This window comes from Haliotis asinina, chromosome 12 (assembly GCF_037392515.1).
Source record: "Haliotis asinina isolate JCU_RB_2024 chromosome 12, JCU_Hal_asi_v2, whole genome shotgun sequence".
NCBI classification, from domain to species: domain Eukaryota; kingdom Metazoa; phylum Mollusca; class Gastropoda; order Lepetellida; family Haliotidae; genus Haliotis; species Haliotis asinina.
In genome coordinates this window covers 4,672,886-4,687,583 of record NC_090291.1, presented here as the reverse complement: position 1 = coordinate 4,687,583, position 14,698 = coordinate 4,672,886, and the positions used below count along the sequence as shown (strand labels likewise).

Sequence of the window (14,698 nt, the reverse complement as noted above, 5' to 3'; positions counted from 1 at the left end):
CTACACCGGTGACGTCACGTCTACATTTTGATTGGTCCCCGAGAGACAACGCCCTGCAAAGGATCCCAGGGACGTTACATCTACGTTCTGATTGGTCATCGAGGGACAACGCCCTGCGCAGAATGTGTTGTTATTATTCTAGTGTAAGGAAGTTGTCTGCAGTGACTTAGTCATTTACGATGGAAAGATGTCGTTACACTCTAGACTAGCAGTCTACAGCGGCATTGGATTTCTCTAGTCGGCATAGAGATCCTCTAACAGTAGTCTCAACGCTGCCTATCAGGAGGCGTGCAGCGATGTATGGCAGTTTCTGATCGGACAGACAGCCAGCTATAAATAGACTTCCTTGAAATGTCAACACATTCATAATGAACAGCGTGGTTATTCTGAAGTCGAAGAATGACGCATCTTTACGGCATACAAGATTATCTTGAGAGGGGTGGACTTCATTATCAGGCTGTTAAGTCAGCTTGGATGACTAACTAACTCCGCGGGACTTGATTCATCACATCGCCGTCCCAGGTTCGGGGGTCGAAGTTCAAGGCTATGTTAAAAGCAAGCTCTACTCTGTCCGTTATCACTATGTCAGTGATAATGTCTACTCGATTTGCTCATGTCACCTTAGGATATGATCAGACGTAGACGTCTACTATTACGTCTATGACAGCGTTTTCTTGATCATGATTTCATGACAGGTTTACGACATTGGACGTCTTGACACCACACCTGTGGTAGGCTCGCTGGTCAATGTTTGCGTAGGAAGTTACTTATTAGAGCCGTCATTCAACAACCATCTTTAGGTAGACACTTCTCTCCAAGGATTGAGTGCCTATCTAGTCAAGAAGGTTGCAGCAGGATTCTGGAAGAGTGGAGCTCAATCTCTTCACATCACCCAGTTGAAGATGAAAGCGGTGATGCATGTCTGTCATTGGTTGACAGCACCGAGAGACAAGCTACTGATGATCCATACGGTCAACTCAGTAGTAGCTTTCTAGGTAAACAAGGGTCAAGGAGGCCTCGACCTCTACTACACTTGTCGTTTCTACCCTTCGATGTGGTCGAGTCTGATCCTCCAAAATAAAGTATCTCACATACCAGGAGCCTGCATCTTCATGGCAGACGCCTTATCTCACCCCCTACGTCTATCACCAACGGAGAATATGTTGTGTGGAGAGACGTTTCAAATAATCGGCTTCTAGAGTGGGACCAATTGTTGTTCCATCCTCACAATCGGACACTGCACCTGGTTCCGTCGCGGTTTCATCTTTGCGCCTGGACCATCTGTGAAAGTCTTGAGGGCCAAGGGGTATTCATCTCAAGTGGCGAAGTTAATCGCCCGGGAGCACAGGGTTTCCACTCAGTCACTTTATGGACCTGGAGGCGTGAGCGATCGACGCGATGTCCCTGTCGTGGGAAGGTCTGGACGCTTACACGTTTCCACCACCAGCCCTTTCTCTCAGAAGTGGTCGCTAAGGTCAAGCAGACTCAGAACCTGCAACTGCTTTTGGTCGCACCTTGGTGGCCAGCCAGGCCATGGTTCCCCAACCTTCGACGACTCGCAAGCGGAGAACCATACAAACTTCCAGAGTGGTTGCATCTACTTCGGCATCCACACAGTCGACAACTGCATCCGGATCCACTGCGATTCCATCTTCACGCATGGGTCATTTGCAGAGGGCGTTAAAGGCTAAGGGCTACTCCATGCACGTGGCGAGCGTTAAAGCTCGCGCGCATAGTTTCTACCCGATCCCTATATGACGACAAATGGCGCTCGTTCGAGAATTTTTGCGCTCATAGATCTCAAGATCCTATGGCAACATCCCCTCAGTTTGTGTCAAAGTTCTCTTTCTACGGAACTTTAGACATCTCAGAGGCAGTACCTTAGGCACCTATCTGTCAGCATTGAATTCTGTCCTTGCGATCAAGTCAGGTAAACAGATCTCCAAGGTACCGGAACTGATTGCGTTTCTCAAAGCTTTCAAGCTGGAAGACCAGAAGGCCAAGTTTCGTCCTCCAGCCTGGGATCTTAATGTCGTTCTACAACATCTTAGAGGACCGCCGTATGAGCCGTTAGAGGAAGCCTCTTTTGAACACCTATCCAAGAAGACGGCTTTCCTACTAGCATTGGCGACAGCGGCTAGAGTCAGTGAGATCCATGCTCTTGACGTCACACAGATTCACTTTGAACAGTCAAGGCACGGACGAGTCCATTTGGGTCTGCTCTGGGACTTTGTGGCTAAGAACCCGCTTCACGGGCAGCCCAACAGGTTATTTTCCATCCCTCCTTTGTCTACGATCCTTGGTCATCATGACTTGGAGGAGGAACTGCTATGTCTGGTCAGAGCTCTGAGATGTTACATTAAAAGGTCAGCCTCTAGGAGACGGTCCCGCAAAAGACTATTCATCCCATTTGCGTCGACCTGCAAAGGAGAGGTAAACAGGAACACGATTGCCCTTTGGCTCAGATCGACAATCCTGGCTGCCTACGACGACAAGCTCCTGCCTCATCCGGTAGCAAATAACCCGCACGAGATCAGGGCTTTGGCATCTACAATGGCCCTCCATCGATATTGCACGGTAGCGCAGATCGTGGAGGGTTGTTTCTGGAAATCATCAACTGTCTTCGCTTCCCACTACTTGAGGGACCTGACAGTTGAAGATGTGGAGGGGTTACAGTCATTTGGTCCACTGGTAGTTGCTCAGCAACTTACCCGACCGTCCGCCCATTAGGTAATAACGCTGTTACTTACCGTTGGTCTTAAGATTAACCTCACCCTCAGGGTGCGTCGGTTTTTCTTTGGAGTTCTATTGGGTTACTCTTTGTCCTGCTCCAGGTGTTATCCTGAGACCGTTGGCATTGGTTTCCCAAGTTCTCCTGTTGCATGTGCACTGTTTGCTGAGGGATGGTCCTCCGGAGTCCACACCACCATCCATCTGTCGAAGCCATATGCATAAGACCTATGGTAAGGTAAGTTAAAAATTTATTAAAATCTAAATATTTTAGATATTTAAATACTTACCTTACCATAGGGCGGTGACTCCCTCCCAACGCTGGATGCTCCTCCCCACTTTGGACTCTTCGGACCTTCCGGTTGGCGGTAAAAGTGAATTTTGGATTCTGCGCTCTCGCGCGAGTGGGGAGATCACGTCACTTCCGTGACTACATTCGTAGATTACATGAGGTAGCCATCCAGGGAATGGCGAATCAACGACTGTCTGATCTCTTCTAGCGAAGCTTGAGGTAATATGCATAAGACCTATGGTAAGGTAAGTATTTAAATATCTAAAATATTTAGATTTTAATAATTTTGAGACACAGTTCAGTTGTAGTTGTCTCTTTAACATGTGCATGTCTTTCTTGCAGGCTTTTCGAATCTGTTGCTCGGTCCTGCATGCAGCCAAAACAGAGCAGCAACTCACGAGAACCTGAGACGGCTGAAGTTCACTAGCCAGAAAATGTTTTCAAATATTGGTGCAAACTTTTTAAGCTTGGTCAACCTGAGACACATGGCGTCACAGTTGGACAGCATCTTGGAGTGTTCATTTAGCCTACAGCCATATCAACAGTCTTACCAGTGATGCTTCCCCCACCCCTTCAGCCTCGCCACCAAACTGACTGGCCAACCACCTTCTTAGACTGTGTGGATGGTGTGTGTCCTTCACCTTGGGATTCCTTGTGTGGCTGGGACTAGTGGCGCAAGTGATTGTGCATTTTCACTCCAAACTTGGCACTTGGCCTACTTGCAAATATTTTCTTGTGTGTGTACATTTTGATGGAATTGTGAAAAGAATCAAAGATGTAAGAAAGTGTCCATTGCTATTTTTCCTTCCCTTGGGTTCATCCTGTTGTATAGTCATGTGTAAAATTCGTTCATCATGCATAGGGAGTGCTGGATCCAGAGTGGCTCAGCTGTGGAACTCCTCGCTATAGAGGTCAAATTGTTAATTTAATAATTATGTCGACAGATGCGACAATAAATGTTACTGATGTTTTAAGGAACGGAATCACTGGACAATGGAGTATGATTTGAAGTGTTGATTTGTTGTTATCGTAGAAATAAAATATATTGCTTGCAGTATTTCTAGGCTTTGTTGTATGTATTTCACAGGGTGAAAGTTTTTTGAGAAAGATCTTTAGAAAAGTGTTTAGCCAAAGACCTGTGACTTCCAAGTAAAGGAATGGTTCTCTTTTTTTGAGCCAGTAGGTGTCTCATTTATTTTTTTGTGGGGTCCAAGGCTTGAACGTTGTGATCACCAGAGGGCAACATGTGGCTTACTTGAATCTCTTTTTTGAAATATTGCACATAATGCAAGGTTTTCAGCCTCTTGTGTTTGGGAAACATATGAGTATTGGAGTGTTCTAAGGCTAAGGTTTTGTGTAAAAGTGAGTACTGGTGTGGATAGTTCTCAGGATTAAGATCAAGGAATGCACATGAAATAAGGATAGGCCACTAGCAACCTGTACAGGTTGTACTGAGGTCTGAATGGATCATTTAGAATTTTCATTGCATGTCATCAAATGCCCAGCAGCTTTGATGTTTCAAAGGTCAATTACTGGATTTTCTCACTAACCAGTGTTCCGTTGTTCACAACCTTAGGTAAGATCAACCTTAGAGACGTTTGGGTCCGTCCAACCTGAGATATCAACCTTAACTAAAAGGTTAACCTTAGTTTTGGTTGTTTCGTGCAGTGGGAGACTAGCCTTAGTAAAGGTCAAAGGTTGTAATCTTAGAGATAAGGTTGTTTTGAACAACAGAGCACAGATCACTGTATCATGAAAATAAGATTCCAATATTAGTTTGATGTGTGCAAGGCATGACAGATGTTTTCTATTAATGGTATGCTACAATTTATTCCATGTTACAATATGGTTGATATTATGAGTTCCTGCGACATCAGGAGCAAAAAATACATGACAATAAATAACCTTAATATCAGATCCATATTCCAATCATATTTCAAATCTGATGGTACAAAAATCTTTGTATGAAAGGCTTATTACAAATTCTTCATTAGACCAGACAAATCTTACTTCTTGTCTTAAGGACTTTTGTGCTTGGAATACCTAAAAGGTAGAGAGGATAAAAATGAAATAAACAACATCAATCAAAGTAATATTCCTTCTATCTCAGTATTTTACTTTTTGCAACTAGGGAATTATGTATGGTGCAAGAAAAAACAATCTTATAAAATGCTCTTGTAAACATTTACAGGTTTTGCCAATTAAAATATTAGGATTTTATTTTTGGAGCGGGGATGATTATTTTTCTAATTCTTCCAAACATGTGAGGCAGATCCATGAAATAAGAAATAAAATTGGTCTGGGCTTAGATCGTTTATTCATACCTCAACCTTTCAGTCTTCCACCAGGAGGTGTATTTATCGTTAGGCTCAGAGAATGTGTCATACTGTTACATGTTCTGTTAACCAGGATTTCCAGCAGTGACCTACAAATAGTCTGAATAGATTCATATGAGTAGATATGAGGTTTCCACAATGCACACCTATAGTGTCTGCAGTCCATGAAAAGTTACAAACCTATGACCATAGAAGCACACTGAACCACAAAGCCTGTTATTCAACTCTCCACATACAGCAACACATTTAATACACTTCTACTTCTTGTATATATGAAAATCTGTACCCTGGTTGATCTGAACAGACTGACTGAGTATTCCTGAGTACTTCAGAAGTCTGAAGGTATGAAAAAAGTGGACATGTGTGCTGCATAACCAAAGCACCATGGACCGCATGTGTCTTGCATATGTTGCAGTAGGGACCATTCCTAATTTAATAGTATGGCTGGAGTGGGTTTATGATTATTATTGACAAGCATGTACACACCCCATGTCTTGCACAAAGACCCCCGTCCCATAAATAATGAACACTCCCTTTCTTTCTTAGTATGTATCACAAGATTGTTTGAGTAGATAATGCAGTTTTTCTCATCCACAATTTTCTGTTTTGATTTCTCCACACTACCATGCCAAATACCCACTCATTTCCTACCCCAGCCTTGGTTTGAATATGGTAAACACTGATACAAGTCAATTAACAGTCTTCCAGCTAATATGAGTAATACTCTGTAGTAATACTCTTGAAATACCTCCTCATGTACAATATCATATGATGGTTGGAAGCATTATTATTAATAAAACAAGGGCTTGCATTTGTAGAAGATTAGTTACATTGAAATTTTCAAATTCCTAGCCAAGTTGCTGATGGGAGATGCAACTTTAGGCCAGACCAATTCTATATCTTGTTATATGGATTTTTGTCCTCTGATAATCTAAAGACAGACGGGAAAAAAATAAAAACAAAATTTCCAATCAAAGTAATATTCCTTCTAAATAAGTAGTTTACTTTTGGCAATTTATGAAGTAAATATGGGTAAAAAGAAACGCCTAAAAAGTATTTTCTTATGATTTTACATTTTTAGCCACTAAAAACATTAGGATTTTATTTTTTGAGCAGGGGTAATGAATATTATTCTTTCTTATTCTTGGAAAAATATGGCAGGTGGACCCGTAAAAGAAATAAAATTGGTCTGGCCTTAAGAATACATCCCTGATGTCGAAAAGCGGGGCAGCAACGAATAAAGTACAAGGAGGGTACAATACATTTTATCAATATAGAGTAACAAATACGATTATTTATTCATGAATACGTTACGTTAAATATCAAGGCATTAAAATAACAAACATCATGCAATTGCTTAGGTTTAAACATTTCCATAATTTCTGTGAAGTAAAAGAGCAATACACTGCAAACAATGCTGCTTCTAGCTTATGACAATAGGCTTTGGCAAAATGATACCAGTTATAAATACTACTGGATGGCTTGTATTTTTATCAGGTGTGCATACCTCACTTAAAAAAACAACATAGTGTAAAACACTCTTAAAAATATTTATGAATATTCTAGCCAATGACCACTAATAATGATTCATGCAAGGATAGGAATTGATTCAATGAATATGTAAGTGAATCAGATCTTGACAAGCTAATAGTTCTGGGTATTTACCAAAATGGCATGCAGATGTTTCTGCCTGCAATTTAGCACCTTGTAGACTCTTCCGAGGGAAGTATTTCACCAAGATTGTAAAGGGTAAATTGAGTAATAAGTGCCATCACAACACCATCTTGCACCTGGGGAAGGAGGGACTCCTTGTCACACATCACTCAAGTCACTCATCATTAACTTATACCATGTGTTAAGGGAACATAAAGCATCATCTCAGTAGACAGCTGCATTGCATACATCCTTTCTGGTGAAAATAAACCCTGGTACGATACACCAACTGTCTGCTCAGATGCGTATCATGATACATTGATACTGCTTGAATACATATCACATTACTTGTACATGCTCTCATCTTTGGTGCATAAGCCATCTTTATCATAGACCACATGGCTAAACACTTTGGGAACTGACAATGTTCAGTCAGCAATGTCAAGTTTGGCAAACTGATGAAAATATACAACTAATTTTCACAAATAGTTATTCTCAGTGTACGGTAAAAATGTTTCCTTTGAGAGCAAGTAAGTTTTCCCCTTATTGAAAAGTACAAAACAGCAATCCACTGATGTGTTGGTAAAGTAAATACATGGCAAGTAAATACACACGCAGCTCAAAGGTTAAGATCGTTCATGTTTAATTCGTGATTGCTAGTGGGTATAGTTACCCTGCCTTTCAGTTTCAGGGTGTTTGTTAGTGTAGCGGTAGTTGTATTTCCACAATTACTTTTGTATAGGGAACACACTTCAGATTTCAACAGGTAACAGATATTCCTAACAAAATGTACATTCAATCCTGTATACCTGTTACACATCTGTTCGTCTTTGATACTACGCTCAATGGAGATGATTTCTACATTGTTACACTCAGGAGCAAACTTGGAAAAATGCAGTGATTTCATAGTTTAAGCATATGCACAAATACCATCACAGAAGCAAAACATGCACATATGAGTAAGAAAATGCAATTTGTACAACACAAAACAAGGAAGAATACAGAATTGTTTCAATTCACACAAAAAACAAAACATTCTTGCTTTGAGATCACATGTGCATGACCCATTGATTAATCACGTTGATAACCTGCCAAGGTACATATGTATAGAATCAACAACATATGCCTTGTGCTCAATCCATGTCTACATAGCACGTAAATGCAATGGGCACTTATTCTGTTTGATACAGTTTGGGTTGAGTCCCATCGGGCATTCAAACCAGACTCTGTAAGGTGCCCAACTGCAAGTACACGGAAGCTGGCAATCTAACTGACACAAGTTCTAAGGCTTCCATGTAAGGCACTTTTACCACTTGATGGAAGATCATCAATGGCTGAAACACTTCAACTGGACAACAGGTATATAATTGCTCCAGCAGGGCTTAATTTAAGCATTTCAAACTTACACTGGGGCAACCTGAAATTGCTAAATGCAACCTCTGACATATATTAACTTGAATCCAATGCATGATAATATTTTGTGTTCAAAGAGCACAGACTTCAGATGGAAAACAGAATAATGAACTAGACTGGGACAGTGACAGATTATTCTAGGAACACGGACTGAAGGACTTTCTGTTCATGAAAGTTTAGGAAGTAAGATAACTACAGATTTATAATACTGCACAAAACTCTCATTACCAAAACTCAAGCATTATATAATATAATATATTGCAAACTGTTTTTATTTGGTGTTACAAGGTGATTGCCATAGGTTGCTCAGAGTGCATGTAGGTTTCATTTCATTAAATCAGCCCCTGTTCGTCGCTCCACATTCAAAGGACAGGACCCTTAAATTCTAAACATTCATAGCCCTGAGAATTCTTAACTTTGAACACACAGCCAATATGTTAAGAATGGGTTTAAGAAGTTTGTAAGGCTACAATCATTTCGAGAATAGCTAGCCTGTTGACATATAAATATTTCAAAACATCCACACAATATTGGCAAAATTGGAATACAAAAATTTTCCAAAAATGGAGTACTTATTAACAACAAAAAGTTTTCGCCATACACTCATAAAAAAATATGCTGACACAAGAAAACAATGTTCCAACATTAAATCATTCTTCCGACACTTGAGCTCACCACCATATTCATTTCAACGACCAACCAATTTTTTTCGTTTCTGAATATGTTCACAATTGCTAGCTACATTCGTGACTTTGTCAGCCTTCACCAGAAATGTCCATCCATCAAATTGCAGTGACTATTTTGTCAAACCCTGATGATGAAGCATGGAGAGTAAATATAAAATAAATACAAGGTATAACAATTGCACCGTGACTATGAAAATATAAAACTGGGTATCTCCACACCAACAAATATGGGCCCAGTCAATCAAAGTACTGCCCAAGAATTGAAGAAAACACTGTCCAGAAATATGTTTGGCAGCAGTCTTGGACAGTTTTCCTTGTCATCGTCAATGCAAAGTACATATTTAAGTAGCTCTTGTTAACAGATCTGCAGTACTTAGAAACACACACAATAAAACAGCTTTCTTTGAAGTATGTTGTACATTACACACTGAAACAAGTCTCTTTTTACATCTGTGAAGCATACAAACAGACAAAATGTCATCTCTAAATGGATAAAAGATCAATTGATCTTTCAGCCATGTTTTACCATCACATGGACCATTGTTACAATTGGTGATAAACATTCACATTATGAAATGAAGTCCAGCTTTACTTTCTACATGTTCTTGTGAACACATCACATAATTTCTCTAATATCTGATAGCGTCTCCCTTGATTAACAGCTAAAACACATACCATGAATTCATATTGGGCAACAAGTTTGCTCAGACATCCATATTTCCACCAATTTCAGGTATTGGATCATTTACAAAAGATTAAATTTTGGAATATTTAGAAAGAAAAAAGTATGTTTTCGTTTATCTGACATGTCTTATAACATATCAGGTTTTCTACATGTTGATTGTTAGACATTTCCAGTTCACCACAATCCCTGTGCCACCTGACAAATATGGTACTTTCACCATGACAGGGTTCTCACCAGGAAGGTGAAACGCAAGGACTTGTTGGTTCCCATTACTGTGCCTGAGTAAGGTATCCATGTTGAACTGGAGCAGAGTATCAAACAAGGTATCTCACATGTGCACGCATACACTGTTAGCATAGAAACAAATACTGCTACATAAGTGCAGTATTGAATGTGATGAGCCCCATTTCAAACCGTGCATCAGTATGGACTAGTACAAGAGGACACGAACACACGCATGCTCACATGCCCTGTTACATACACACAAACACTGCTACATCAGTGCAATATTAAATGTGATGAGCCCCATTCCACCTAACCTGAACAAAGGAGACTTTCTGCCTACAAGCTGTTTTCAAAGAGGAAATGTACCCTATGAACTAGAACCACTTGCAAGGAAAAACACCAGTAGTGTATACGCCCACAACTACAGCATGTATCAGACTAACCCTGCGATTATCTCTGCCTGTCAGTCCAGTTCCTGTTAAACTGGGAACTCTATAGTTGTTAATTTGGGTATTTTAGCTTCACCTATCATGCTAGTCTGTCACAGTAAGTGTTAAACAATTCATAACAAAGCTCTTTTCTGAGCTATTCCAAGTTTTGTAAGAACTGACTTCAATATTTCATGTGTAAACACTGGTATGAGAATTTACACATGTACACTAGTTTGGATGTTTAGAACTCCATAAATGCAAAAGAAAACATATTAGAGTTAATTCTGAATACATAACTCAGCAATAATAACTTAACAAACTAGTCACATTATCAGTCACAGATAAAACTGACCAACATCCTTCATGACTAAAACAATTCTGTCCATCAAAAGCACCTATACCATGGGAAATCATTATCAGTTGTTAGTACTGGTGGGTGTGGCCTTGTTTTGGTTTATGGAAAACATAAATGCAAAATATATGTGCTCGATTAGCCGTCCGATGAACAAGAATCACTTGCAGTATCTTCATCACTACATGAATCTTGAACATTTGGAAAGTTTAAGTTGAGATAGACCCTGATGTAATTTCAACCTCTTATAGAACCTAGGTTATTACCTGAACTGAATCCCAATTATGCCAGCTTCACTTTCAGTATCACACAATCATGCATCACTTCAGGCAATGATAGTTTGGAAATATATTTCAGAATGCTGCCCTGTGACGCTTGACTTTTCAGTGTTTGACGGATGGTGTGACAGGCCATCATCCTCAGTGGTAGCACCTTGCCAGCCAGCCTCTGCAACCAATCACGCGTGGCTCGGGAAATGTTCAGATGATTCCGAACTCCATCTGACAAAATTCTCTTCAACCAGTTGGTGTTCCCTGACGCAAACAACAATGTGAGAATCAGTTCTTGGTTCTCGCTACTAAGTAGTCTTGTGACCAGATCATTTTCTTCTGAATTGAGAAACTGTGTGGAGCAGCCATGTTGGATGAGGCGGATACAGATCTTGAAGTAGTGCTCAGTAGCGGCTTGTTGGAGAGGGTCTTGGATGTTCACCTGCTGCAGGATGTTATGGGATGAAACCACACATGTTGTCTTTATTGCATTGATAATTGCACCTTTATTGAGGAAATATTCTACCAGTGGGAGATCACCATGTGTGATAGCATGGTGTAACACCGTGTCTCCTGACCGACTTGTGTGGTTAATATTAGATCCATATTTCACCAACAGTTCATGGATGTCTTGCCGTGTTGTGAAGAATGACGGAGTTAGACGCTGATTTACTTCATATCTGTTTGGGTTGGCGCCAGCTTCCAACAAAATCTGAAATGCAAGATACCTCGAATTTTTCAGTTTTGAAAATCATGTGTCAGAAGACAACCTTACATTTGAGCCAGTGTACATATTGCCCATGAAAATTACCACAGGGAATTGTTTACTTCCTGCTCTTTGTGATTTGCTTCCCTGTTTGTCCGATATTTGGTATTTTGATACACCCCTGCTATGTACCATTTCTTATTGTTTCCTTGTTAATGCAATGAGTTTCAAGTCACTCTAACCTTCTTCTAACAGTTGAGGAACCAAACGAAAAATACACATATTTTGTCAGTTTCAAACTTTCAAGCTATTTGAACAATTATCATGATTATCAGCAAATACCATCTCATCAGCCATCACCATGGTTACCTTGACAATGTCCAGCTTTCCTTTAGCCACTGCCTCGTGGAGGATGGTGTAGTTGGTGTCTTTGGTACCAAGGTTGATGTCACATCCTGACCTCAGGAGGAGATGCAACATGTCGTCATTGGAACACGACATGGAGTAAAACAATGGAGGTCGTCTGAAGTGAAACATGACAGGAATCTTGGTATGATTACACCATGCCATTTAGAAAGTGGTCAGATGTAACATGTTATATCTGGGATTACACTTACTTACAGTCCATTGCACTCTAACTCAAAAACCAATAATCATAAATGACTCAAACAAACGCCAAAGTAAACAGGAAAAACACACCAACTCTGCAGAGTATTGATATAATTTTTGCCACAAAATATAAATTCATTCACAATCCAAAGTTTATATAGCAAGATTACACACTTATCATTACGCATATTGCAAAAAGAAATGGAAACTAGACATTCCCTCTCAATATCCAGCAATCAACTTTGGACAGTGCTTCCAGACCCCTCTGTGTAACTGAAGGAATTACAGCAAATTTGAAAGAGTTGCATCTCAAAAATATACAAACGCAGCCCACTCGCAGAACAATTGCAGCAATATTGCTAGTTCATGTAGCATGTTCCAGAAGACTGCCAATAAGCAAAGGAGAGTGACTCATACTAGTCATAGTGCGTCATGCAGGTTGTAAATCTGAATTATGACAGGACTTCAGAGCATTACAAGACATTTTGATCAGAATTGAAAATATGGACAGATGTGGTACATATCAAATACCATTCAAATTCAAATATTTTCCTGAAAAGCTGAGGAGTGAGTGAGTCAGGAGTCTTATGACACTCTTAGCTATATCAAAGCTGGGGACACCAGAAATGAACTTCACACATTGCACCCATGTAGGGAATCAAACTTCCTCCAATGGCAAAATGTACTGACCAAGACAATCAAATTTCAAGTAATTGTTAGTTGTCCATGAGAATCACCAGAGGAAGCTCTGAAGCACAGAAACTTCAAATCCATATCCTGCCAATGATCATTACACCTGATATTCTAGATCCAGTACATGAAGTTGACAATGACACCACAATATGAACAATTATTCAAATCTTGATCTTACCCAAGATCGTCACGGAGATCTTTGTTACATCCGGCCTGCAGCAGCATCATCACTGCCTGCGTGTTTCCTGCACTGACTGCTTGGCACAGTGGGGTGAGACGGAAGTAGAATGGTGGAACTGTCCCACTCTTGTTTAGATCACAGCCATGTTCAATCAACAGGCGACACATAGTAGTGTTTTCCTATAATACATGTATTAAGATTATTATATAACATTGGTACAAGAGAACTAAACCAACCTTAACTAGTAGAACTGGTCTACTTCACAACATTTCAGTAAGCTGAGTGAGTAAGCATAGTTTTACACAGCACTCAGCAATATTCCAGCTATATGGCAGATGTCTGTAATTAATCAAGTCTTGACCAGAGAATCCAGTGACCATCAGCATGGTCATCAGTCTCTGTATTGGGACATGTGTCAACCAAGTCAGTGAGCCTGACCACCCAATCCTGTTAGTTGCCTCTTACGACAAACATGGGTTACTGAAGATCATTTGTAAAATGGATCTTCACAGGTCTGAGTTAGTTGACAAGCAAAGTATATTTAATGAGTTAAATCACACATGCTAAAATTACTGACTGACAATGGCCTAATCTTGCATCCAACATATAAAGGTTGCGAGTTTTGAAGAGCTACACAACGATAGATATCAGGAGGTAAAGAGGTAGCTCCTTAGTACTGATAAACATAATTCTGTTACCATCTGTCTAAAGTCGGTTTGGCTCAAAATTGGACCGATGAATTGCAGCCTAGCTCATTTTGATGTAGTAGCATTAAAACAGCAAGTGCCAATTTCTGTACAGAATTTACACTGAGATCTATACTATTTATGGACACGTCATGAACGCCAGAAAATTGTAGCTATAGTTACATGGTCATGACATCTGTGAGTTCGATAACATCCTATTTTTGCGTCACCAACACCTCTATTGGTTTACCACAGTGACGAGACTAGTCCTCAACACGGTGTTCCACCAATAATGATTGCATCAGTACACACGATGTCATCAGCTGATGTTAACATATTGACAAAAAGAATGAGTTAGTATACTCGACAAACAAAGATGTTGTCATTATCTATGTTAATAATTACAGTAAACACAGCCGTGGTCAGAGCTGTCTCCTTGTCTTCTCCTTCCACGTCGGCGTCCAGACCTCCATCCAAGAAACGCTTCACTGAATTCACGTCACCTGTCCTGACGGAGCTTAGAAAGTTTGCTATATCCTTTCTTTTCTTGGGTGAAATTGTATTTTCCTCTTTGTAGATTTTCGGTACATATCTTCTTGTCGGATTCACATCTACCAAGCGAGCTAAAACTGGCATAACTGTTTCTTAGCACAACGATCCTTAGGATGGCTGGCGACAGCCTCTCGTCCTTGTTGATACCAAATTGTCAGCAATAATTAGAGTGACCTGCCCTTGGTTAGTCAAAAATCCT

General features: G+C 40.2%; 2 protein-coding genes across 5 annotated transcripts in view; one reads left to right on the top strand and one right to left on the bottom strand.

Moving 5' to 3' along the window:
* The window catches only part of LOC137258918 (CCR4-NOT transcription complex subunit 1-like), a 51,724-nt gene extending 47,645 nt beyond the window's left edge, over positions 1–4,079 (top strand). For all 4 annotated transcript variants that reach the window (XM_067796615.1, XM_067796614.1, XM_067796613.1 and 1 more), the window contains exon 50: positions 3,365–4,079. In XM_067796615.1, coding sequence (XP_067652716.1) covers positions 3,365–3,449 — 85 coding nt within the window. In that variant the 3' untranslated portion in view covers positions 3,450–4,079. The remainder of the gene's footprint in view (positions 1–3,364) is intronic.
* Positions 4,080–6,492: 2,413 nt separating this feature from the next.
* Positions 6,493–14,652, bottom strand: LOC137258894 (putative ankyrin repeat protein RF_0381). The gene is made up of 4 exons (XM_067796591.1): positions 14,353–14,652; positions 13,259–13,440; positions 12,148–12,301; positions 6,493–11,784 (listed from the first exon to the last, which is right to left on the bottom strand). Exons 1-4 carry the CDS (start codon positions 14,581–14,583, stop codon positions 11,086–11,088), a joined length of 1,266 nt encoding a protein of 421 aa, XP_067652692.1. The 5' UTR covers positions 14,584–14,652; the 3' UTR covers positions 6,493–11,085.
* Between the last annotated feature and the right edge of the window lie 46 nt (positions 14,653–14,698).

Excerpts from the sequence above, each read along its gene's own strand:
- LOC137258894 (XM_067796591.1), bottom strand. The coding sequence starts at position 14,583 with ATGCCAGTTTTAGCTCGCTTGGTAGATGTGAATCCGACAAGAAGATAT. Across the intron at positions 12,302-13,258 it reads GATCTCCGTGACGATCTTGG|ACGACCTCCATTGTTTTACT; the intron begins GTAAGATCAAGA and ends GTTTCACTTCAG. Across the intron at positions 11,785-12,147 it reads GAAAGCTGGACATTGTCAAG|ATTTTGTTGGAAGCTGGCGC; the intron begins GTAACCATGGTG and ends CTTGCATTTCAG.